General features: G+C 44.4%; 1 protein-coding gene across 1 annotated transcript in view; it reads left to right on the top strand.

Moving 5' to 3' along the window:
* Positions 1-26835, top strand: part of pkd1a (polycystic kidney disease 1a) — a 69246-nt gene that overhangs the window by 34164 nt on the left and 8247 nt on the right. Inside the window, exons 19-51 of the mRNA XM_071915276.2 lie at positions 14-2640; positions 2782-2982; positions 3098-3397; positions 3574-4028; positions 4496-4646; positions 7692-7844; positions 8722-8862; positions 10383-10704; positions 10996-11212; positions 11995-12154; positions 12630-12773; positions 13011-13155; positions 13755-14087; positions 15149-15237; positions 15541-15847; positions 16073-16250; positions 16834-17098; positions 17254-17449; positions 17681-17851; positions 17968-18111; positions 18220-18430; positions 18535-18661; positions 18780-18884; positions 19235-19284; positions 19586-19803; positions 20017-20095; positions 20251-20366; positions 21545-21747; positions 22297-22491; positions 22615-22754; positions 24384-24514; positions 26187-26298; positions 26443-26568. Coding sequence (XP_071771377.2) covers positions 14-2640; positions 2782-2982; positions 3098-3397; positions 3574-4028; positions 4496-4646; positions 7692-7844; positions 8722-8862; positions 10383-10704; positions 10996-11212; positions 11995-12154; positions 12630-12773; positions 13011-13155; positions 13755-14087; positions 15149-15237; positions 15541-15847; positions 16073-16250; positions 16834-17098; positions 17254-17449; positions 17681-17851; positions 17968-18111; positions 18220-18430; positions 18535-18661; positions 18780-18884; positions 19235-19284; positions 19586-19803; positions 20017-20095; positions 20251-20366; positions 21545-21747; positions 22297-22491; positions 22615-22754; positions 24384-24514; positions 26187-26298; positions 26443-26568 — 8512 coding nt within the window. The remainder of the gene's footprint in view (positions 1-13; positions 2641-2781; positions 2983-3097; positions 3398-3573; positions 4029-4495; positions 4647-7691; positions 7845-8721; positions 8863-10382; positions 10705-10995; positions 11213-11994; positions 12155-12629; positions 12774-13010; positions 13156-13754; positions 14088-15148; positions 15238-15540; positions 15848-16072; positions 16251-16833; positions 17099-17253; positions 17450-17680; positions 17852-17967; positions 18112-18219; positions 18431-18534; positions 18662-18779; positions 18885-19234; positions 19285-19585; positions 19804-20016; positions 20096-20250; positions 20367-21544; positions 21748-22296; positions 22492-22614; positions 22755-24383; positions 24515-26186; positions 26299-26442; positions 26569-26835) is intronic.

The raw sequence follows: 26835 nt of genomic DNA on the forward strand, positions 1-26835 counted from the left end.
CTCTTCCTCTAAGGAGTGTACACAGTGCTTCTGTCAGTGTCCAACCGTTATGAGAACATCAGCCAGCGCATCGTCATGAACATCTACAGCATCCTCAATCGTGTTGACATAGAGACACAGCCTCGACTCCTCCTAGCTGGCAAATCAGCGGCTTTTGAGGCTCACGCTTGGCCCTCAGCCTATGGCATCCACTACACCTGGCACTTTGGAGATGGTTCTGCCCCGCTGCAGGGCCGCGAGAGGCAAGTGCCACACACCTACGCACAGAGCGGAGTCTTCAATGTCTGTGTATCAGTGAACAACACTATCAGTTCAATGGAGGCTTGTGCTGACATGCTTGTGTATGAGGAGATTGAAGAACTAACAGCAGAGAGCTCCTCTCCTACGGAGCTCCACAGCTCCACTACAGTGTGGGCGCACCTTGCTTCAGGCAATAACATCACCTGGACATTCTCCATGGGCGATGGGACCAACTACACCACAGCTGAGCCTCAGGTGTCGCATACCTACATCAAAGATGGCAACTATACAGTGAATGTGACTGCCAGCAATGCTGTGAGCTCTGGCTGGACCATCCTACCTGTCCAGGTGTTTGTCTTCCAGGTTGTGAGGATGGAACCGTCTGGGTGTGTCCAAGAACGGAGCCCTGTCTCCTTCCAGGCCTGGGTGTCTGGTAACGCATCGGCTCACCTTTATGAATGGAGCTTCGGGGACGGGAGCCCCAATGAGACACACCATGGCACTCCTAGGGTCACACACACCTACTGGTCCAGTGGGAACTACCACCTCTCTCTGCTTCTTTCCAGTGGGGTCAACAAGGCAACCAAGGCCAACTTCTTCAACTGGGTTTGTGTGCAGCCAGCTGTGGCCAACGTCAGCCTTACCCTTGAAAAGACACACTTCTGTGTGGGGGAGGAGATACGATTCCATGCCAGAGCTGAGCCAGAGTTTAACTACAGCTACCTGTGGGACTTTGACACGGAGGAAGACTCTGTACTGATCCATGATTCTGGGAATAAAGTGACTACCTATAAAACCCCAGGTCAGTACATAGTTACTGTCATCGTCTTCAATAACATCTCCGCTATTAACACCAGTGTCCTGATTGAAGTTCAGATGCCCATAGGTCCAATTATTATTCAACATAACGGCACTAGGTCCAATAACCTGACCCTTCGAGAACCATACCTTTTCACCACCTCTTCCTTGGCCTCCCATGTCAATTACACCTGGAACTTTGGAGACGGGAAAGTTCTTACAGGCCAGAATATCATCCATGCCTACAACGTCTCAGGAAACTACAATATTACACTGACAGCAGCTAACACGGTTAGCAGGAACCGCACTGTTTTAGCTGTAGCCGTGCTCACACCAATCCGTGGGCTTGCGGTCAACGCCAGCCTGGTGAACGTCCCTCTCAATGCCTCAGTCCACTTTGAGGCCCAGATGGAGGAGGGCGATGGTGTCCGGTTCTCCTGGATTTTGTGTGACCGCTGCACCTCAATCCCAGGGACCCACACCATGTTCTACACTTTTCGCTCTGTAGGGACCTTCAACATCATTGTGACAGCAGAGAATGATGTAGGAACTGCACAAGCAAGTATCTTCCTTTTTGTGCAGCGTGAGCTTGAGGGGCTGCAGATTTTAGCAGAGGAGGAGATAGGAGGCGGAAGCATTGGATTGGCGGGCTGCTGCTTTGCTACAAACCGCGTTCTCCACCTCCAGGCGGCACTAAGGGAAGGAACCAACATGTCCTTTACTTGGAACCTCATCAGAGAGCTAGACCCTATTAGCTCAGCCTTCAACCTAAGTGGGAAGACTGTGGATGTTAATTTCTCTGTACCAGGTCCATGTGACATCTTTCTCCGTGCAGCCAACCTCCTGGGCCAGCTGTCTGTCAACAGAACCATCCAGTTCCTGGACCCAGTTGGGGGGGTGTACCTACGGATCAGTGACAACCCGGTTGCAGTCAATGCCCAAATTAACCTGACAGTGCTGACTATAGACGGCTCAGATCTGCAGTACCGCTGGTCTGTAAATGGGGATGCTCTGCAGTGGAACGAGCCCTGGGTGAAGCACACCTTCACCAGTCCTGGCCAGAAGCTGGTCAGCGTGGAGGTCTTCAACGAGGTCAGCTCAGAGGTTGTGTCAAAGATTGTCAGAGTCCAGGAGGTCATTTCTGGGCTGAGGTTCACAGCTACCAATGTGACAGAGCAGAATTACGTGGCAACAGGCGTCAATATCTCGCTCCAGGGGGAGGTCCAGACAGGAACCAATGTGACGTGGATGTGGCTGTTGGGGGGTAGAACAGAAATAGGAAGAAAAACCTCTCTGATTTTCCTTGAGCCGAAGACAACCATCATTAGTCTGAATGCTACCAATGATGTAAGCGGGCAAGTGGTTTCCAGAGAGTTCTTTGTTCAGGAAAAGATCCAGGGGTTGGAGTTGAGGGCCAGTAAAAATATTGTAGCAGTCGGTGAGAGGGTGGAGTTCACCATTTCCATGACAGCAGGCTCAGATGTTCGTCTGATCCTCAGCATCAGTGGAGATGCCACTGTCATCCCTCAAGTCAACCAAACCTACGTCCACCAGTTCAGCAGGGTGGATACCTACATGGTGAATCTCACGGCTCTCAATCAGGTAAAGTCCAAGGGGAAAGATATAAAAAAAAGTATAATATAGATGTTATGGCTGTTCAGTTTTTTCTCTTATGAATGGCAGATGGTTAATTAAATTAACACGGTACACATGTTTTTCATTTGTTCCAATGTGGGAATCCAGGTGAGCTCCAAGAGACACCACCTCCATGTTGAGGTGATGGAGCCAGTGCGTGAACTGAGCATCCTGGATTGCTGCGAAGCTGCCATCCCTGTGGGTGTGAAGAGAAACTTTGTGGCCAACATCCTAACAGGAAAACCCGTTCACTTTCTGTGGACATTTGATTTGCACCACGTCCACCCTGCACCTCATATGGGCAAAGAGGTCAGATCATTTAAATATTACGCCTATTGTTATTATTATCATCATCTTAATACAGTAAGCATGTAAAAGGCTGTTCAGGTGCATACATTTTGATTTGTCTTATTAAATCACACAGGTGTCCTACACACCAGAAGAGGCCGGTTTATTGATCATCTATCTGAAGGCCTTCAACGCACTTCACGGCCAGAACATCACCAAGCACATCCTGGTCCAGAACCTCCTGACCGCCGCTGTGCTGGATGCAGTGCCTCGTGACACCTTCATCAATAAGACAGTGACACTGATGGCCTCAATCACGCCCAGATCTAATCCTGTCGAGTGCTTATGGGACTTTGGTGATGGATCTACCCCACTTCCCACCAACACCACAACCGTGGGTTATGAGTACATCCGCCCGGGACAGTACCTGGTCAAAGTATGTTTCTTCGAACTACGTTGATCCATATGTAGATCTATGAAATACTAATACTGTAGATACATGAAATATGAAATACTAAAATATGAGATAAATCGAGTTGTCAGATGCTGTTTGTGAAAGCATCGACTGGGATCTGGTGTGTCATCTCACCAACTTGTTATTCTCCCTACTAGGTGAATTGCAGTAACCTGGTGAGCAGTGTGCAGGCCCAGGTGGAGGTGAACATCAGGGTGTTAGAGTGTGAGGAGCCAGAAGTTCAGGTGGTCCAAGCTCCCCGTCTGGCCATCTGGCGCTCCCAACCCACCTTGGTGGAGGCCAATGTGGACCTGAAAGGCTGCAATCGCTACGGAGCGCAGTACCTCTGGCAGATCCTGTCTACGCCCCACTGCAACAATGACCAAGACCGCAAGATAGCCTCCGACCACTATGGGGTTTTGTCTCAGCCCTCTCAGAACGTGCCAGTCTCTACCATTCCCCTCCCGGCGGAAGTGGACATGCGTAGATTGCAGCTGTCCGTGCCTAAGATGGCGCTGGCGGCAGGGAACTACACCGTGGTGTTCTCTCTGTCGTATCAAGGTGTGCCGCTAAGGAAGGCCGCCTGTCTGCAACTCAGTGTCATGGCTGCCAGGTTAGTGGAGAAACACTAGGAACATTGAGTTTTGGCACTGATCCTTTTCCCCTGAGCTGCAGGTTACACTTTTCTCCCTTTTGTTTTTAACTCCTAATATTTCTTGTGCACCAATGTTTTTATATCATGTAAAACACTTTGTAACTTTTTTTTGAGGAGTGTTATAGAAGTAATGTTTAACATTATTCCTCTTATTTTTAAAACCATCAGAGAAAATTTCCTCTGTTCCTTGTCTTGAGAGTTTAATGTATAACTGTGATAGATTACAGTGTCTAAACTTTTATGTAAACTTTTATGTAAACTTTAACTTTTTTAACAACTGTAACTGTGCTGATACATAGGCCAACAAGCTAACAACTGGTTAGGATTAAGTGGATAAAACATTTAAAATTGTCACTATTTTATCTTTCTATTCTTTATATTTTGTTTTTGTGTTTAATGTGATACCTTTTCATTTTCCTTGTCAGGCTGGTGCCCATCATTGAGGGGGGTAACTACAGGGTGTGGTCGAGGACCCAGGACCTGCAGCTCAGTGCGGAGCAGTCCTACGACCCCAACATGGACCCAGAGAGCCAGTCACTACTCCACTACCACTGGGACTGCCAGAGCACCTCCAAGGTAAGGGCGCACATGGCAACCAAATCACCCCAAAACAAAGAATTGCTAACTTTTGGTATAATTCAAATATTCAGTCAGCTATAACCATCCCAATGCTGGCTTTGTCATGAAATACTGTTGGATTATATGGATCTTCATTTTCTGTTGAAACTGTACCTGATAGTGACTCGGTGGAAGCGTATACCCCTGTCTTGTTCCTGATAGGTTAGATAGAGCCTGTTAAGAAGTACAGGTCTTCAGCAAGAAATCAAAAGCTTCCAAGCCATTTGTTTTGTTCTTGTTTTGTTTTTGTTTTTTTGTTTTTTTTGCATTCAGGTTGTAAATTATGGCAGGTCATTTTATCATTTATTCCCTAAAAAGGTCAATAAAAATTAGCCACTAGTACTATTTTTTTAGTCACTAGTCATTTTAATTACTTACTACTTGCTATATAATAGATACTAGATCTACTGTAATTTAACAGGTACCAGTGACTAATTAGGCTTTTGCGTCACTTTTCTCTTTTTACTAGAAACAATTTAATAAATGCTAGTTGTTTTATAGTTACTAGTGACTAATAAAAATTTCGCTAGTCAGTTCTTACTGGTAAAATACTAAGCAGTCTTTTAATTGAATTCTATGAGGCTGTATGTTTTAAATATCAACTTTTAATTTAATTTAATTAGTACTAGTCTCTAATATAATTCTACTAGTTATTATCCTTTAGTTACCAGAAACTATTTCTATATTTATATTTCTGTTGTTACCAGCTGCTATTAAATAGTGACTAGTAATATTCTGATAACTTATTGTTTTTATTCCAAATGAACATCATCATTTTTGTTATTACTAATCATATTTTTTTAAATATTTTTTTTAAGTATTTGATGACTGATTAAAACTAGATGTTGATCATACAGTTGTAGGTTTTACTAGTCAAACTGAAAATGTTGACTGTATAAAATGGAATATTGTTACATTATTGAAAAACTTCTAGTCCTTATTCAATAGCAACTGTTAACAATGGAGTTCTCAGTAGTGAAGAGTGGAATAGCAACTAGTCTTAAAAAAAGTAAATACGTACTGGTAGCAGTAATAATAACTAGCAAAATTGGATTAGAGACCAGTGCTAATTAAAGTAGTGACTAGTGAGTGATGAAAAACTACTTAAAATACATAATAATATGTTGTAGATATTTAAATTACATGTTGATATCTAAATGAGAATAGTTGATATCAGTCACTTAAAATTACTAGTAAGAACTATTAGTCACTAGATAGTAACAAAGTATTACTAGTGGCTATTTTTTAGTGATTAGTGCCTTAAGACTACAGCAGAGCAGAGCACAACAGAGTTACTGTGGTGTTGCATTAACTGACTGAGCCGTCTGCGGCAGCCCGAGTGGATAGAAGGAATGCTATCTCTGGGATCCCATCTGGGAAATAATGTCTCTCTTTCTCTCTCTCTCTCTTTCTCTCTAATCTCTCTCTCCCTCCCTCACACTCAGTTATGGTCCTCCATGCTATGTCTGTTATTGAAATAGGACTCGGCTCTTTAAAAGCCACTGTGCCACCATTAAAATGTTCCAAGTGAAAAAGAAAAACTGTTGGTGCCAAACTGTGTAGTGGCTGGTAAATACCATTAAAGTTTTAGCTGTTTTCCCTTCTCTGCCATTCTACTTTTTCTCTTTCTTTGTGGTTACAGAGGGCTTTTCAAGATGGGTTCCTCTCTCTCTCTCTCTCTCTCTCTCTCTCTCTCTCTCTCTGTGTCTCTCTCTCCCCCCCCCCTTTGTCTGTCTCTCTCGCTCTCTCTGTTTCTGTATGCAGCATAGCCGACTTGAGCCTTATTGAAATAAAAGAGATTCAAATTGTCCAATCAAAATGCACTCTCAGGCATTTTAGCGGTGCTTTTTAATGGTGAATTTGTAGAGGTTTCGAGGATGGAATAGATTCTGCAAATGAGACTCTTAGTGAAAAATTATGCAATGGTCATCTGGTACCGAGTATTTGTAATTGCCTTCAGTGAGGCTTGGCAGCATCGGTGTAAAGACGAAAATTTGGTTTGGGACAATTTGTTTTATGAATGTATGTGTATGTGTGTGTGTGTGTGTATGTGCACATGTGTGTGAGTGTAAATTTCTTCCTTGGCTGGGCAGAAACAGATTCCGCCTGTGCAGCAAAGCACCACTATACAGGGCCCAGTGGGATGGGTGTGTACAGCAGGAGGGTGTGTGTGTGTGTGTGTGTGTGTGTGTGTGTGTGTGTGTGTGTGTGTGTGTGTGTGTGTGTGTGTGTGCAGGCAGACAGACAGACAGACAGGCATCTAAAGGGTTATGTAACTGTTTAGAGATAAACTCAGCATTCCACAGCTGGTGCTTTGTTCCCCCACCCTGCCCAATTAAACACACACACACACACACACACACACACACACACAGCTGTCCAGCGCTGCATAGAGTTAGAAGCAAGGTTACCCAGCTTGCGGAGAGGCCACATAGAGGTGAAGGCGTTGCAAAGGACACTGTAAAGGCTGAGGACATGACTGACGAGCCGAGTTAACACAGCATCCATGTGCCTGCGGGATTAAATGGGAAATGTCTATCAAACACGGGCTGCAGCTGTGAGGTAGGGACAGAAGCTGGAGTGAGAAAAGAACATATATAAAAAAGAGAAAAACTGTGCGCTGTGGTTGAAGTACTCATAACAAAACAGATGGAGAGGAGTTGACAGCATCACAATTGATCAAATCTCCTTGGCCACTGTCCTCACCTTGGACACAGTTACTGTTGGCTTCAGTGTGGAGGAGATGATAGACTTGTGTTTTTCTTTTATAACACACTCTAAATACAAAAACATGCACTTTAACACTGTTTTTGACTTATTTCGCTTTTCTCTGAAGATCAGTAACGCTATTCCTTGCCGGACCCTTCCTCTTTGCCACCTCCATTTTCCTATTGTATGTAGAAGTAACTGGTTTCGTAAACAAAACGCTGTTGCAATTCTCGCCCCCAGTTTCTCCCTCCCTTTCCCTCTCTTCCATCTCCCTCATGTTGTCTCTGCTTCCAGGGTGCGGCCCACTGCTCCAGCCTGAACTTTGGCCTGGGCTCCAGCGGTCCGGTGCTGGGCATCTCCGGCGCCGAGCTGGAGGCCGACGTTGAATACACTTTCAAACTGACTGTCAGCAAAGACGGCATGGCACCAGAGTCCACCACACAGACTGTAAGTACGCACATCCTTATGCACATGGCTGCTCACACTCACACACTTTCAAGCCTGGTGAAAACCCTGTCTATCTATCTATCTACCTATCTATCTATCTATCTATCTATCTATCTATCTATCTATCTATCTATCTAACTGTCTATCTGTCTGTCTGTTTCTGTTTCTTTCTCTCTCTTCCCCATTTTTTTTAACATGAAAGTCAAATTTTTAGAAAGAAAGTGAAATGCCAGAGGGAGGGAGATGGAGTGTTGAGTGTTGATTCATTAAGAATGTTTCTCACCAAAGTGGAACTTTTTTTGCGCAATTCTCTCTTTCTCTCTCTCTCTCTCTCTCTCTCTCTCTCTCTCTCTCTCTCTCTCTCTCTCTCTCTCTCTCTCTCTCTCTCGGAGTGGGTGTGGATTCATTAAGAACTCGTTTCACCAGAATGGAAGTTTTTGTAGAACTGATATCTCTTTTTAATGGTTATTAAACTGTTGCTCAGACCAAACATGAAGATGCACTCAGTTTATGACACAATAATAAATCTCACATAAATTATTCACAATATCCAGCCTCTTTACTTCATGATTAACCCCCCCCCCTCCCCCAACTCTTCAACAATTTTCAGTCTTCTCCCTTTCTATCTCCAAAGTTTTTTAACTTGGTGTCTCTGGTGCAATAATCAGAGCATTAACTCTGAAACTGGGGGATAAATGTTAGCTAAGGACAGTAATGTGTTTTTAAGTGGTTGGGAAGTTAGTTCTCTGTCTACTGGACTAATAATCATAATCTACCTCTTGAGTGGTTGCATCCCATCCACTGCCTAAATCACTAAATGTCTACGTTGGATCTGTGTGTGTGTGTGTGTGTGTGTGTGTGTGTGTGTGTGTGCCAGGTGCTCGTCCAGAGTGGCCATATTCCCATGGTGTATCTGGAGTGTGTGTCCTGTAAGGCCCAGTCCATCTACGAGGTCAGCCAGAACTCCTACGTCTATCTCAGAGGAACCTGCACCAACTGCCAGGACTTCCACCGTGGGGTAAACACAGACAGACACACACACACACACACACACACACACACACACATGGACAAACTCACACAGAAGCACAAGCACACAAACCGACTAAATCAGACTTTCCCTGTCTCAGCGAAATGAGGTCATTGTACCACAGAAGCGACAGTGAAGTCAAAATTTCCAGATTCTTTCCTTCTTTCTCCTGCTGCTCCACCTCTCTCTCCCCTATTCAGACTTTCCCTGGGATTTTTTTTTTTTTCATGCAGGCAAATGACAGAGCAGTGCGTGGGTGTGTGAATGAGGTCATCGTGGAAGTGGAGCCAGAGAGAATATGTTATGTTCTCACTAGCACAGGGAAACAATTTTAAAGACAAAATACTTGTTGAGTCACTGGGCCTCAAACTGCACATACCAGCTGATTGTGCTCAGATGTTTTTTTTTTATGTTGTACTACACTTTAGCTTCCATACTACACAGAGCTAGTATGGACTTTGCATATGCCTGCCTGCGTATGTAACTCTCAGATATACTAGAAGGGTCACAGCACAGGGTCAAGGCAGGAGCAGCACCCCTCCAGCAATTAGAGACTCAACTTGGACACACTGAGGCTTGAACCAGTGACCCTCTGGTTACAGGACAACCACCTTAACCACTTGGCCTCCCTGCTGCCCCCGGAGTTCATTGTGAAGCCTGTATGGAATCGCAATGTTATTCCTCATAAGAAATTTTGTCCTTGACACGTGTGTCACTCTCATCCCTTATCCATCTAACCTTTTTTTTTTTCTTAGCCTCCTACACAGCAAAAAAAAAAAAAAAACAACATCAGGGTTGGAGAATTACAGATTGTCCATAATTGGTTTGCATTTGATTCCAGAAATTTGTAACTGTGATCCATTACAGTTAGATATTAAGTTAGATATTTGCATTTATAGAAAGACTGTCAAATGAGTATTTTTTTATCATGATTAATTAATTGTGATTAATCTCATATTTAATCGCATGTTAAAACAACATAAAAAAAATTAAAAAACGCAACACACTGATTTTTTGATTTTTGTTTCATTTATGGGTCTCTCTATGCCCATAAATGAAACAAAATAAAAAAATCAATTTGCCCATTCTTGGATTATAGTCTGACTGTTGACTGGCGCTTTGAACACCGGCATGTTTTGTTCAATCTTCCACTGAACAGTGCCTTTCTGCTTAGCTGACTCAGTTTGTTTATACAACCACGGGTACCTAGAAAGCCCGTTAACGTGTTAACATTGACAGCCCTAATTTTTAGTAACCCAATAGGAACTGGAAGTCATGTATTCATGTTACTGAGTTTGAGTGATACACTGGAGACTTGAATAACAGACTTTTTTACATTTTGAAAGTAACCCTCCTCACCGTTTCACATTCTGGTAGCCTCCAAATCATTTACTCTCTCACCAGATACCATCCCTGCTATGCTTGCTTCCCTCCATGCTTCCTATTTCTAACAGTATCTCTCTCTCTCTCTCTCTCTCTCTCTCTCTCTCTCTCTCTCTCTCTCTCAGCGCTGGACTGCCATGACGCTGGGTAACGAGACTCTGGTCCTGGACTCCTCCTCCACCACCACAGGAAGTGACGGCATGAACCTGGTTCTGCGGCAGGGGGTCTTGCGCCACGGCGACTCCTACGTCTTCACCCTGCACGTAACCGACGGTAACCTGGACGGCGAAGGCGCCGCCTCCATCACGCTGTACCCCAACATGCCCCCGGCCGGTGGGGAGTGCCACCTGAGAGGAGGGGAGGGGGGAGGAGGGGAGTACGGGGACGGAGACGGGGAAGGATGGAGGATACGCACGCTGCTGGACCACGTTCACTTCAACTGCTCAGGTAGGGAGGCAGGGATGGTGTGCTCTCTCTCTCTCTCTCTCTCTGTCACGGTCTGATAGTTAGAACTATCTAATGGTGTCGGTCTGTCAGATATGATATCATTTCCCTCCCTATTCCCATTTCTGGTTTCATATGCCAAAACTGTCTCGTCTCATTAGCTGTGATTGAGATTTGGCTTCACAGGAGACCGTGCAGCTGCTCACATTTCTCTCTCTCTCTCTCTCACTCCTCGTCACATATTCCCTCCATTACCATCTGTTCTTGTCTCCCCCCCCCCTCTTCACCCTCAAGGGTACAGTGATATGGGGGTCTCGGGGACGCCTCTGCTCTACAGCCTGCTGGTGACGCGCTGCAGAGAAGACTACTGCGAGGACTTCTGCGTGTACAAAGGCAGCAGTCCGGAGCACTCGGCCTTCCTGCCCCCCGGGTTCAGCTCAGCCCGCCACCGCGTGGCTGTGTCCATCACTGTGGAGGACCACCAGGGAGCCGCCATCACCGCTCTCAACAAGTAACTACACTTATTTTGCTTTACATTTTAGGCAAGTACAGGCGGCAGGGCGGCCTAATGTTTCACGCCCCAGGCTAGCTCCAGGGACGCTGTTCTGTTGCTGATACTCTGACCTTCTTGTGGCGGGAAAAAGCCAAAGGGGAATTTCACTACAGGGTCAACAAAGTATCACTTTGTGATTATTTAACTGTTGCTCTAATCCAGAGTGACTTATAATGAGTGAGCAAGCAGGAGTTCAGTTCTCAAGGACATTTCAACAGAATATTGATTGGCTCATTAGCCGTGGCAAGGATCAAACCTGAGACTTTCCAATTACAGGACGGTCTCTCTAACTGCTAGGCCACCCTGCTGCCCATATATTCACATGGGCCGATTAATTGATTGACAGAAAATTGATAAATTATAATTTTGATAATCAATTAATCGTTTTAGTCATTTACGAGTGAAAATGCCAAACATTTGCAGGTTACCCTTCGTACTATAAAATTGATAGGTTACTTTGGGTTTTTTTGGCTGCTGGTCAGACTAAGTAAGTAATTTTAAGTATCACTTTGGGCTCTGGTAATGTGATGGGCATTTGTCATTATTTTTGATATTTTATAAACGAAACGATGAATCAATTAATCAATAATGAAAATAATCTCTGGTTGCAGCCCTACACACATGCAAACATGTGCATAACAACAGCATTCTCACCCGTATGTGCACACGTCCACACATATATGTGAAAGTTAGCGACACTACATTCAGTAACACTGTTTTTTGCGTCTGTGTGTGTCCAGGTCCATCGAGGTGGTGCTGCCGGACCCGCCCCCTGGTTACAGCAGCCTTCCCCATTGGCTGGCTGAGCTGACAGGCAGCAAACTCAGAGAGCTGCTGAAACAGGGAGACTCTCAGAGGGTCAGAGAGTTATCGCTGGCTCTCATTACAGTTCTGAATGAGGTAGGAAAGGCCTGTCTGTCTAGCCCCCCAACATGCATTATGCATCCGTCCATCTGTCCATCCACTGAATACATTTTTACATCGGTAGATACTGTCCATACATAATCTATGTATCATTTGACTTCAGATCAGATGTGTCACTTCCTTGAAGCATTCCTCCATCTTTATAAAACCTTTCAATTCGTCTTAATCTGATGGTCTAATAATTGAAAGATCAGTCAGTGCTAAATACATGGTGTTTTCCACAGCAGCTGTTGCATGGAGTTCTTATTTTTGAAACTCTGCCATCTCTGCAAAAAATATTTGTGATATTTATTTGATCATTGGCGTTTCAGCAAACAGCTTCACACACTCTTCACACACTCTTGATAAATCCTTTTGAAACTTATGATGTGTGTCTGTGCATCATTTTGTTTGTGTCCATGGAAGTATGTGTGTGTAACAATATATTCATATGTGAAATTCTCTCCTCTAGTATGAGCAGTCGGCGGTGGTGTCCTTTGATGAGCGGCGTTACCGGGTCAGCGTCCGCAGTGACATCACCAGAGCCCTGACTGCGCTGGACCTGAACACTGTTAATGACATCCAGCAGACCTCCGCTGCTCTGGCACAGTGCAGGGTGAGAGGGAGGGAGAGAAGGTGGGAAGGAAAGGACACAGGGAAGGAGAAGATAGAAAGAACGGAACAAACAAATAAACACAGGAAGGAAGGACTGGAGAAGGAACAGAAGTTAGAAAAGAAGGAAACAGACAAGCAAGCAAATGACAGTATTCCATAAGGTGTGTGTGTGTGTGTGTGTGTGTGTGTGTGTGTGTGTGTGTGTGTGTGTGTGTGTGTGTGTGTGTGTGTGTTGCAGGCGGTGAGTCGAGAGTTCATCTGTGAGGAGTGTCAGAACAGCACTCTGAACAAGCTGGAGTCCATGCTGGAGATTCTGCAGACTGACACTAAGCAGGGAACCGTCACTCCCACTGAGATCGCTGACAACATCCTCAACATCATGGGTAATGAAAACAAAACAAAAAGTGCCAGACCTAATAGAATTTCAATTTGCTGTGAACGTGTCAGTGCATGTACATGTTTTCATCTTCTTCAACACAGTATTGTTGTTTTGCCCAAAATGAGAAAACTTGCTCAAGGGTAAAAATGAATGAAAGTAAACCGTACTATCAGCTGGGGAACAACAACACAATAATTCATTCTTGTTTATAGCTTGATGCACTCCAGAAAGCTGATGTTCAACCTAAATTTAACTTTTCCTGATAATCACCTGATAACAAGTTTCAGGGCACACTTGACAGATAGGATTTTTTTTCTTTCTTACAACATGTCCAGCTGACTTCTCTTCCAGAGAGTCATCATGTCTACCAGCCAAAGGCCAGCTAGTGCCAGAAAATGGAAAATTTGATTGGGACATCTATATGTGTTCTTATAACACATATAGATTTCATACACACTGGGGGGAGGCTGGGGCAATGAACAACATCGCTCAACTATAACTTTTCTCCCCCTCTCTTCTTCTCCCCTTCATCCCTCCTCGTCTACCTACCTTGTCTCCTCATCTTCCTCCTCTTCCTCCTCTTCCTCCTCTTCCTCCCTCCAGGTGACCTGATCCACCAGGTCAGCCAGTCGGCCTCCCAGGCTTACCTCCAGCCCCCCTACCTGGAGTCCCCCTCGTCCTCCTCCTCCTTCTCATCCTCCAATGGTGAGGATCAAGGAGGCGCCCCCTTAGACCCCTCCCCCTCCTCCCTGGAGCCACACCCTCTGCGCGTGGCGGCCAAGGCCTACAGCTTGTCCTCTGTGCTCATGCTGATCCTCATGCACGCCCGCGTGCTCAACGAGGAGCCGCTGGTGCTGCGGGGAGCCGAGATCGCTGCCACAGGGAAGCTGGCTGACCCCCAGAGCCTGCTCTGCTACCATGGCAACAACAGCCCAGGTGCGTCTGTGTATGCATATATGTGTATGTGGAATGTATGTTGGTATGTGTGTTTTATTTAAAGGATGGTATGTATGTTTTACTTACTCTTACTCTTCTATTTATTCCACACAAATGCTGTTGCTGCTGCTATAACGCACCACTTCCTGTGCACCAGAGGATTTTTATCATGACACCGACATCGGGTGTTCAGAAAAGCAAATGTAAATGCTTTCATGAACTGAATATAGGTTGAATCACTATTGCGTTATATCAAGCAGCAATCGAGAGTAGCAAAATGTATTTATTTATATGAAAATGTCATGGAATATTACTTGTGATTATCTGGATCTGGGATTTCTGCCAGTAGACGATTAGCGTTTTTTAGCCGTAACTAATAACTCATGTGCTGGTGGGAAAGTCCGACATCCGTGTCGGCTGCTAAATAGGGCTGAACGATTTTGAAAAAATATCTAATTGCGATTATTTTGACTGATATTGCAATTGCGATATGATTTGCGATATTAGAGGGAATGATAATTTTTACATCATTATTCTCATTTTCATTGAAAAACGTATTAAAATGATTATGGTGTGATTTTTGCGGGGATCTGTACCAAACAAAGATGTTTTCTTAAGTCTGTAGAATATGATGTGTTGGCCAGGACATCTCTGCAGCACGACAATATTTAATTTAAAATGATATTTTGACACACATTTCGCCTTTAACAAATATTGCGCCTCCTGCGATTTGAAAATTGCAGTAGGCCATATTGCAATTTCGATAAAATTTCGATTAATTGTTCAGCCCTACTGCTAAACAGCGTTGCATTCACATGCTGTTTTGTCGAAAATTAAACCCGGAAGACAAATGATAAACAAACATAATCCGTCACGGAGGCTGCAGCTTTGCAAGTTGGAGAACTGTCCACTGTTTGCAGAGGTTTTCTGCTGAGTGCCTTCAAGTTTTATACTGTGTGGGGAAAAATATACATGAATTGTAACAGTTGACATTGGTGTTTTAATTTAATCTGTTCTATTCTCTTCTATTCTATTCTACTCTATTCTTTGCTATATTGTAGAGTGCCAGCGGTTCTCCATCCCCAGAGCTTTCAACAGCAGTCTGGGCCGAGCTGCTTCAGGAAACAGCATCATGCAGCTGCTGTTTCAGGTACGGTGGGAAACAACTACTCAGTCTAACAGGAATTCTCCTTTTGAGCTTTCTCTGTTGATGCCTGTCAAAGAGCCTGTCAGTCAGAGTGATTGAATAAAAGCTCCTGGCCCCACAGTCCCTTATCAGACACACACACACACAAACAGATACCTGACAAATGAGGGGATGTGGTCTCTACTTTTTTCCTTTTTCGTCATTACCCACCAGTCACAATTCCATCTACCAGTCACATCTAATCTGTCTGTCTTCCGCACACTGCTCTCCCTCTGATGATTTTCCCTCCCTCCTCTCTCTCCCCAGGTGGAGCCAAACCCGTTCCCCTTCAACTATGTGGCCAACTACACCGTCTCCACCGAAGTGGCGTCCATGGAATTCCGCACAGAGAACGGCACTCAGATCCCGATCGCCGGGCTGGACGACAGTCAAGCCATCACCGTTGCGATTAACAACGGGAGCGCCGGTGGGGCTGGAGAAGTGGGTCCCGAGGTCCCCACGGCCGGGGCCGTTAACATTAGCCACTGTGACTCTGTCGTCGTCAGGGTCAGCACCAGGAACAGCAACCGGCAGGCTGGGCTGTTTGTCCAGCTCAACTTCACCGCTCTGCAGGGTAAACTCTCACCCTCATCACCAGATTCACCATTAATGAATTGCATGGCATTCTGATTGGCCATTTGGTGATATAGCATGCTGTTCCCTGCGTAGTTTTACATATATATTTTTATTTTCTTAACCCAGTTTCCCTACAGGGATCAATAAAATTTGTCTTATCCTCTCTAAAACCTATATAAATAAACAGAATTTCTACTCTGCCTTTTCCCCTTTCCTCCTACAGACAACTTAGAGAGGGATAAAAGAGGAGAGGACGAGGAGGAGCCGTACATCACGGCCTACCTCCATTCCCACGAACAACCCAATGAGTTCAACTGCACAGAGAGGAAACGCATCACACTCAGTATGACCAGGGGGCGGGATCTTGACCACAGGAAATACACCTTCTTCCTGTCCCCTGAGTAAGTGCCGCTTTCATCCATCGCAATGTAATATGATGTATATTAAATATGCGAGGAGAAAGTTCAGAATTTGTGGTCATTGTTTGTTACAGATCTAACAGATCGGTCCTTACTTGCATGACATTCTTCAGCCTTTTTAACCTCTTTATTGGTCTAATATCTATAGAAAGATTTCCCTCGACATATCCTGCCTTTCAGTCATGTCAGAAATATCAGAATTACGAGTAGAGGGCACATGAACAAGCCAACAAAGTGGTAAATATGATCCAGAAAGCCAGAATGTCTGTCATTATTTAGATTACTGCTGGTCATGTGGGCTTAGGTCTACAATATTTATTGGCCCAACACAAGTAAGCCTAGCACAATCGGTTTAGGGTGCACCGCAAAAATAATGTAACGAGTAGTGTAAGTTTTTCTCTAGAAGTAATAAGTAAAGTAATTGATTACTTTTAATAAAAGTAAAGAGTAATGTCTAATTTATTGCTTTTTTCCAGTAACAACGGCAACACTGATCACTACAGCAATGAGTTCATCGGTCTTATAGTAACAATCAAAAGTGTAACCTCTGTCCGGTCTTCCACAGGTCCTACGACACCACGCTGGACTACTTCATCAACGTGACCACGGCCTGTAGCCCCACCTCCCAGTCTGTGGGTGTGCGCTTGGAAGTGGGGGTGTTTGCCTCTCTGTGCCAGTACTTCAGTGAGAGTGAGAAGCAGTGGCGGACAGATGGCATGGTGCCGCTGGCAGAGACCAATGCGAGCAGAGCGGTCTGCCGCACAAGGCACCTCACAGCCTTCGCCGCAGACCTGTTTGTACCAGCCGACTCCGTCAGCTTCATAGTGCCAGTCAGTGCCACACTGAAACACTCACTCAACTGCTTACCCCACACACACACACACACACACACACACACACTGTTTGCAAGTGTTATGGGGTAAGGTTTTTATTCACACACAAACACAGACACACACCATCTAACCATTCCCCTTCTCTCCCTCAGGAGCGTTCTGGTGCCCCAAGCCTGGTCGTGCTGTTGGTGTGTGTGTTGGGTTTGCTATGCTATGCTGTGGCTGCGGCCATTTTACACAAGTTGGACCAGTTGGATCTGCGCCGAGCGGGTGTGGTTCCACTCTGTGGTCGAGATGGACTCTTCAAGTACGAGGTCCAGGTCAAGACTGGCTGGAGCCGAGGGGCAGGTGAGTTCAGGTCACATTGCCAAGGGGGAGCATCATTGTGAGACAGCAGGTTAGGCGTTGGTTAATGGGTCAATAGGCACCTGGTAGAATTAACTATGTAAATACACCACAAACAAAAGAGTTGATGGGAAGAGGGTTTTTAAAACAGGTTGTGCCGAGTTCAAAAGTTGATGGATATTGTCGATGCTTGATGATTTATAGTGAGTGTTTCTCTGACCCCTCTCCCTCCAGGCACCACGGCCCATGTGGGAATCAGTTTGTACGGGCGCGAGAGCCGCAGTGGACACCGCCACCTAGACAGCAGAGGAGCCTTCGTGCGCAATGCCCTTGACATTTTCCATATTGCCACGGATACCAGCCTGGGCAGCGTGTGGAAACTACGAATTTGGCATGACAACAAGGGTATACACACACACACACCAGTTTGTAGTCACTAGCACTTTGTAACTATTGCTACCCATTATTTGTTACAACTACTATAGTACAGAACTTACTAGCTCATGCACCCCCACCCTCAGGTCTGTCCCCAGCATGGATGCTACAGTACGTCTTGGTCAAAGACCTGCAGACAGGAAGCAGCTACTACTTCCTGGTTGAGGAGTGGCTCTCAGTAGACAACGAGAAGACTGATGGACGGGTGGAGATTGAGGTGGAGGCCTCAGGTAAGAAACTGTGGACAATGTAAATGTCCTATTCAGGTTGTAAACATCCAGTGTTGGTCGGTGCCTGCCCACTCTAACGCCTTACTTCATGTTTCCTGCGCACTGCAGAAGAGGCCGTGCTTCGCCGGTTGCCCCGCCTCCTGGTGTGTGAGCTGCAGAGGGCGGTGTGTGAGAGTCACCTGTGGCTGTCGCTATGGGAAAGGCCCACCCGCAGTCCCTTTACCCGGCTACAGAGAGCAACATGCTGTGCCGTGTTACTTCAGCTCTGTCTATTGGCCAACACACTGTGGTACAGCACTGTGGTGGACAGGAGATACAGGTACAGGAGCGTGTTTGTCTGTTTCTGTCCAGCTGCTTTTGTGACTGGCCAAGTTACCAATCCTGGTGGTTCTTTCTGTATTTTAATGCCGTCCTGTGCTGCAGCCCAAGGGCTGTGTCTAGGCTTTCATTACTGAGTGGAGAGACAGTGGCAGCAGGTCTTGTCAGCTGTCTGCTGGTCTACCCTCTCTACCTGCTTGTCTTCACACTCTTCAGAATGAGCCGCAGCAAGGTAACAGGCACAAGCAACAAACAAACACATGATCAAGTGCCTCACATAGGCCGTACATGAACCTGACATCTGTGTGTGTGTGTGTGTGTGTGTGTGTGTGCATGTGTGTGTACACTAGTGTGTGTCTGTGGAGCAGGTGCCCCCACAGGTGGACCAGGAGTCGGTGGAGATTGATGACTTCCTGGACAACTCCATGGCAGGAAGTTCCTTCCTCTGGGGCGAGGTATTGTCACATGGGAAATGTCGACTGGCATTTAATCAAATTTGAATTGTGCTATCAGCCTGATGTGGTTTACTGCTCATAGTCGTCTTAATTTACACTTTTTTTGTTTCCTTATCCATGGAATTAATATGAAAGTAAAATGAGCTCCATGATTTTTGTGACCTTTTGAGTGCTAAATTAGGTACAGAGCTTTCTGGCATGTTTAAGAAAAGAAAGGAACAGCGCAGTGAGGCAGTGTGAAGAAAAAATGTAATGCTTTGCCCTGGTGAGCTAATTAGTCTATGTCTATATGTGTCTCTCTCTCTCTCTCTCTCTCTCTCTCTCTCTCTCTCTCTCTCTCTCTCTCTCAGACCAACTCAGAAGAGACCAATGTGGATTTGCCCACTCCGTCAACCAAAAGGTGAGTTACTCTGTTGCCATGGCAATAGTTTTAAGTTATGCATAAAATTGTCAGCTGTAAGAGGAAGAGGGGAGAAGAGAGAGAGAGGGGGAGAGGGGGAGGACAAGAAGTATAAAGAAATAAAGAGAAAAGTGGGGGAAATGTGGGGGAGAGACAAAGAAGAAAAGTTGGGAGTTGGGAGAGAAATATGGAAAAACTCAGTGTTTGTGTAAATATAGATTTGTTCTGTCATTAATATACATTTTCTGTGCATTAATTCATTTATTTGAGTCATTTGCTGAAATCTTTCACACCTTTGCAGTGTTGAGAGTTGGGGCATGGCTGAGCAGGAGGACACAGAGGACCAGGATTGGCCGGAGCTGCTGAGCGATGTGTCTGTGGTGGGAGGGGCGGGGCTTGGGGCAGGGCTGCCTAGGCTGAAGAGGGGTCAGGGGAGCAGGCACCTAGGTGTCGACATGACCTTTAACCCCGACGACGAGGAAGGGACTGGCCAGCGCAACAAATATTTCACCTCTTCAGGTAAACACAGCTGTAAGACTGTACTGATCAGATATTGTCGCACAGATCACATGTTAAAACCAGCAGTTGGCTTGCACAAACTATTGTGCAGGTAGGTCATTTAATTAATACATTAATACATTACACAGTCCAGTATTACTCTGTATTGATACTGTCCATGTCAAACGGTAACACTCAAGTCCAGACTGAAGTCAAGTTCTTCTTCGCTCACAGATGAGGATCTGATCAAGCACATCCTGGCAGATGGGCAGAATTTCTTTCCCCAGGCAGATGAAAGTGAAATGGCTGACCTGTAAGTTTTATCTCTGAACTGAAATCTGAAAGATTTCTCAGCGTAATTTTATGAAATGCAAAGGCTTCACCAGCATTGCTGGCACATTTGTGCAAAGGCTTTTCTCTGGATCTGGCTGAATATAATATTTTTTCCATTGCGTGTGTGTCTGTCAGGTCAAGCATCTTTGGAGATAAGACAGAAGTGATTCTCCTTCAGAAGCTGAATGAGCCTCTGCATCCAGGATCTGTGAGAAGAGACCCCCCTAAAACCGCTTTCACTTCCAATACAGGTGTGTGTGTGTGTGTGTGTGTGTGTGTGTGTGTGTGTGTGTGTGTGTGTGTGTGTGTGTGTGTGTCCTCTAAATATCAGTTTGAATGCTGAATTATCCAAAAACTATATCCGAGCCGCATCCCCTGTATTGTTTTCATCATAATGAGTTCTCCTCTCAGTTGACATGAAAACACACAAGATGCAAAATAGCAGAAAGTTCACTCAAGTATTCTCACTACTTTGATGTTATCGAGTGAAGCGATGACAAGAACATTGTTGTCAGTTGTAAATTGTGCGCTGGTACAAGAAATCTTTCCACTGCAAATAACATGAAATCTCAGATCTCCTGACTTAAAAGGACAGCCAAAAAACAAAGAACAAAAGTTATTCGCTACAGAGAAAAATTAGCTAAGCGCCTCTAACTGCACAGCTGTTACCCAGCCTGCTTTGCTGTGCTATTTGATTACTCTGATCACTCACACAGAAGCACACGGGAGAAGTAATTCACTTCCCCAATTTTTGAAGGTAAGTGTAAAGGGTAATAAGTGCAGTTATATTATTACTTTTGAAATGAGTAAAGAGTAATGGGTAATGTGTGTCACGAATGAGTCCAATACCGGCTGTGTGTCTAGACTATTAAGTTGTGTTTTGATGCGGGACCACAGGATACACATTGTGCTTTCATTCTGTTCCGCTGCTTTAATGTTTAATGAGCAAAACAATTCCAGTGGTTTCAGAAAAAAACAAGAATTAAAAAGGAATACTAGTCTCGGCTCTGGCCCCAAGGTATTACAACATCCAAATCGTTCTTCAGGAACCTTGATTGTTTTGTTGGAGGACTCATGACTTTATTCAGTCTATAGACCTTGCTGTCCTTGTGGGCGAGGACTTGAAATGTTTCTTAGATTTTATTGCCCTTGTGAATATTTGAATAATCTTCCTAGACATGTGGCATTATGAAGAGAAGATAATTCAAATGCAAATGACTGAATGATTCACTGAATGATGAATAAAACATTTATACTTTCATAATGCCCTTTCTTCATTTCTTCTTTGTTTACATTTTATTGCTCCATCATTCCACTCTTATCCCCTCTTCATTTTATGCCAGCCACCATCACCTCCTCCCTTGCCCTTTCACTCTTTTTTCATTATTTCCTCTTACGATTTATATTTTTCATTATCCCCCCTTTTCAGTTGTGACAGACGTGTGTCGCCCGAGACGGTTCCCTCCCTGGTGTGGACGTGCTGCCCTATGGGGGAGCTGGGCGGGGATCGGTCTGGCCAATGGCATATCGGTGTGGGCGGGCCATGGGTTCAGTCAGAGTGTCGCCATGTTGTGGCTCATCTCCTGTTTCGCCAGCTTCCTGTGCTCCTGCCTGCTGCTGGAGCCAATCAAGGTAGACACACACACACACACACACAGACACACACCTATACTCTGATATGGCATCACATCTACCCCTGTCTAAATTCCCATATTGTCGCTGTCAGGTGAAAACCTTGTATCTCCAGTTTTGGTCATTTTCATGTTTCAGCTACTGAAGGATCACATGGCCCTTTATAGGTGGAGAAAATTCTACAACCCTTGAACCCTTGAAACCTTTTAAAAACCAATTAAATGAACTCAAAAATGCCTGGTCGTCAAGCTAAAATCCAGACTGTTTTTCTCAGTTTCTGAAAAGTTCACATTTTGGAGACAAACCATCAATTGAAGGATTACATGTTCCTATTTGGGTTGAGCAAATTCTACGACCTCTTGGGCTTTTGAAACCGTTTCCAAACCCATTGGATAAACTCAGAAATGCATTGCAGTCAAGCTAAGATCAAGTCTGGGTTTTTTTTTAGTTCCTGAAAAATTGACATTTTGGAGATAAAAGGTTTTCACCAGACAGCAAGGACCTGGACCTCTACACCCTTCTCACGCTGACAGCTTGTCCCCCCCGCAGGTGTTGTGTGAGGCGCTGTACTATGCGGTGTGCGTGCGTCGGCTGCGTCCGGAGGACCAGGACATGCTGGTGGAGTTCCCCCGGGTGGAGAGGGTGGTCCAGCGGGTCCCCAGGGTGCGGCCACCCCAGGGCTTCGCTCTGTCGCAGGCTCGGCACCAGGCCCGCAAGGTCCACATGCTGCACACCATGCTGAAGGTGAGCAAGAAACAGAGAGACACACATTCATACTCACACTGTACCTTTATACCCTTATTGTGTCTCAGATATTCTCTCTGTTGTATCTTGTATGATAACAGAATCTTTGGTTCTCTTTTTCAGAACTTCTTGGTTTATATGTTCTTCCTCTTGGTGGTTTTGCTTCTCAACTACTCCGACACGGCCAAAGACACACACAGCTTGAGACTGCGCACCCAGCTGCAACGAGCTCTACACACACCTGAGTACCGCAACATCAGCAGGTACATACACACACACACATAAACAGGAAGAACTTAAATTGCAAGACAGAATTAACACTTCACTTGGTGCTTTTGTGGATTAAGAAAAAGGTTACTAGGAACAGGAATCCAATCTATAGAAAACTGAGACACTAGCTCTGAGACTGAAAACCTCCAGTGCGGTTGTCATGGAGCCATAACAATAACAGCTTTTTAAATTTCAAGCTTTTAGTCTCTTCCCTCAAGCAATGTCAATCAATGTCCAAGGCACTTTGAGTGCCTTGGACTTAGAGTGCCTTGGACATTGTGCATTGACATTGTGCATTGTGCATACAGCTCAAGAAATTACTTTTCTCTCACTGGAGGTTTTTAGAGCTAGTATCAGTTTTCTGTAAACTTAAATTGCAAACTTGAGCCTACCCAGTACATTCATATATCCTAGTATCTTATTCTTGTGATCCAATATAGAATGTGGACAGGTTTTTTTTTTTTTGTTCTTATTATTTCACTTTTATTTAACAGAATAGAAGAGAATAACATCTCATTCAATGGAAACCTGCCCAAGAAAGCAGCATCAAGATAAACATAAATGTTGCAGGCAAACAACTCACAACAATGTGCGATATCATCAAGAAAATACTCACAAGGCACTTTCTGTGGCTGCTCCCATGACAGTGAATGGGAAGCTGACTTTGTGGATACCATATCAGGGAAATTCATTCAGGAGAAGGGTATTTTATCTGATTCAGGCGAAGATGAGCACAAGTGAGGAAACATTTTTTGAGTATAAAGGCTCAAGCAAACACTGAGCCCGCAACTCCCATTCATTTAAAATGGAGCAGCTCCAGAAAAGTGATGATGAAGCACTACTTCTGTTTTTCGAATTTTCACATAAGATGCATTTCCTCACACAGGCTTCACAGACATCAATCATCTTGTCCACTCTACACTTATCCTGTACACACACAAACATCCTTCATAAGTAACTTGCATAAGTTTGACAACGTGACTTCACTGATGAACTCACACAGATCTGTTCCCTCTTCATCCCCACTACACACACACACACACACACACACGCACGTGTAACAGGTGTGATGTGGCGTTGTGTATCAAAAAGGCATCAGACAAAAATCCTATTTTTTTTTTTTTATTCCTATTTTATTCTGACAATAGACAAAGTACACTTCAATCACTGGACATGGGTCCTTGGCAGTGAAGCAAAAAATACAGAAACATTCACATTCCCACACATACACACACACACAGCTTGGTAAATAGCTAGCTTAACTACAGCATAGACTACAGCTGTTGTTTGTAGAACAGATATAGTGATTGCTCAATGTCACAATTACCACAAAAGGTCTTTGTCTATGTCTTAATGCACGTGAGGTACATATACATTATCAATGTAACAAAAAGATGAACTTAGATCAGCAATATTGTTAGTGTTGTGAACCATTCTATCCAATAACACTTTTGTACACATCTTGTACACAGTGGCAAATGGAAGCATTATTAACCCTATTACACTTGAACCCACATACAAACTTTAAAGTATGGATACAACATTGTGGCAACTTTGTAATGTAGCACATGTAACATATGGCAATGTATCATTTATAACAAATCCCCCAATTTGTCCTGTAGCCGGGAGGACGTCATGACGTGGCTGAACCACTCCCTGTTGCCACGCCTACTGGACGACTCCGCCCTTTTAAAAGACACAGGCAGTGTGTTGCTAGGCACGCTGAGACTCCGACAGATCCGTGACATGCATGGTGAGATTGTTTGTGGTCATTTTTTTTTTTTTTCTTCACTTTAGACTTCAGCATGACTGGATACTCACAGACCAGGGCTAAATGTTCTCAAAAAATGAAGTGGTGCTTGATTGGTCTTGTTTGCGGATTGGAACCGCTCACCAACCACTCCCTAGTTTGGGGTCACTCATCATCGCTCATCTCTACCACTGTTTCAATTTCCGTTGTGTAGCAAAGTATTGTCAGAAGGGTATCCAGGCAACCTGCACAGGGTCAGAGAGAATGCAGCGTTTTTTTGTGTGGGACGAGTACAAAGACACTGCTAGAACAAGATGAATACTCATGGCGTCAAAACCCTTAATGCCTTTCACTCTGCTTTTGTTTGCTTTGTCCTTTGCCTCGTCCTTTTCCTCATCCTTCACCTTCTTTCTTTCTTTCTTTCTTGTGTTCATTCTTTCTTTCTTTCTTTCTTTCTTTCTTTCTATCTGTTTCTTTCTTTCTTTCTTTTTTCTTTTCTTTTTCTGCCAGTATTGTGGTTGAGTGTAAAATTGCATAGAATGTAATAGTATTGAAAAATGCAGTTACCCCAGCAACTTAGACATATAAAAATATCTCCAGAAGACATTGGCTGTGGCCGGAATGGATCGCTATTCCCTCATTTGTATTTCCCTACATAGTGCTGCTCTATTAGTGCACTAATTAGCGGTAAATCACACATGATTAAGGAGTGAATTCGGACACTTAATTCATCATCATTCATCATCAACCTGCGTCTGCATTCACCAGTCGCATAAACAAATGTTTCAACTAACATTTGACAAGTTACCAATATTCCTTCAAAGCCAACCATATCTGTGTCACTAGCTGACATTAAACAGAAAAAAAAATTCACCGACGTTCCCATCTAGGCGTTTTCCGACCATATGTCGGTGAATAAATATTCTATGCATCGGAGTTGTGTGCGGCTACTTTTTTCTGTTTATTTTCACACAGCCAGCACTTCGCCAATCCAGGTGTGCGGTTTCCTTCACGTTTTGGACTTCTCACTAGCTGACATTAACAAAACACACGTTACAATAAGCTATGTACCGTATAACTTGCAGCTAGAGATAAATACCTTCCTGAACAACAGACCTTAATGTTAATGTAAAACGTGCACTTATAATTAGTTATGAATTGGCAGTTACAAGAAAACATCTTTAGAATAGCTTGACATCTTTTTGGTACCAAAAAAAGTTTATTTACTTGCATTTGTAAACGAGGTTTAGTGAAGAAGAGGATGCCATCATTATAAAACCACGGAAGGGTTACAACTTTGTTGCTTGGTAACGGCCAGGTGACGACAGACTCGCAATGCATTTTGGTATACTTTCACCGTTTTAGTGACCAGGCTTGTTCACTAGATATTACAGTGCATTGTGGGAAATATGTAGTGCCCTCAAAATCATTCCACAATATCATTTTGCGATTCGGACACTAACAAAAAATGTCTGACGTACGTATTAGTGCCCTAAAATGCAGATAGGCCGGAATGGATTGAATTGTACTCTGCGGCTATTGATTGCCACCAAGTGTTTCACTAACTGAAAACTTATCTCTTCCAAGGCAACTGATAAAATTTTATATAACTTAAATGTTGTATATCTCCTCAGCTTACTTTGATATCTTATTGAAGGTTTCCTTTCTTTTCCAGATTCCATTGGTTTCAGTCCAGGGAGCAGTATTTGGGGAAAGGGCTGGGTCTCTAAGTCTCCAACTAAACACACCCGGAATCTCGTGGCTTTCAGCGGTACTGATGCTGATGGGTAAGGAAAAGACGGAAATGGAAACATAGTTGGAGGGAGGCAGGCCTTAAATATACTTTTAGTTCGTATTCAGTATCCATTTAACCTCTGGTCTTCTTCGATTCTCCCTGTCTCCTCTGTGTCCGTTGCCACTTGTCCTCTCAGGGTTGGGCGTTGGGGTCAGATGAGGACGTACGGCAGCGGAGACTTGGTCTACCAGCTGAACAGAAGCCTGGAGCAGGCCTCATCCACCATACAGCAGCTGCAGCAGCTACGTTGGCTCGACCACAGGTAGCGCAGGGGGGATGATGGGGCTTGAAATAGTCGGCTCAAAGAGAAAAAATGAGGAATGGATTTTAGTGCTTTTAATCTTTTAAGGAGATCATAAAGCGTAAGGAGATCATAAATATATAGGTCAAGGCAATAAAAATAGTTATCTGCAAGTTTATAAAGTGTGTTTTTGAAAACCGAACACTAGTAGTCCATGTAGTCTTTTGAACGACCTAAAGGGCCCTGCCTGGGAGCTCAGGTTGTGCTCTTTCTCATATGGAATAAACA

This window comes from Centroberyx gerrardi, chromosome 3, assembly GCF_048128805.1.
Source record: "Centroberyx gerrardi isolate f3 chromosome 3, fCenGer3.hap1.cur.20231027, whole genome shotgun sequence".
Lineage (NCBI taxonomy): Eukaryota > Metazoa > Chordata > Actinopteri > Beryciformes > Berycidae > Centroberyx > Centroberyx gerrardi.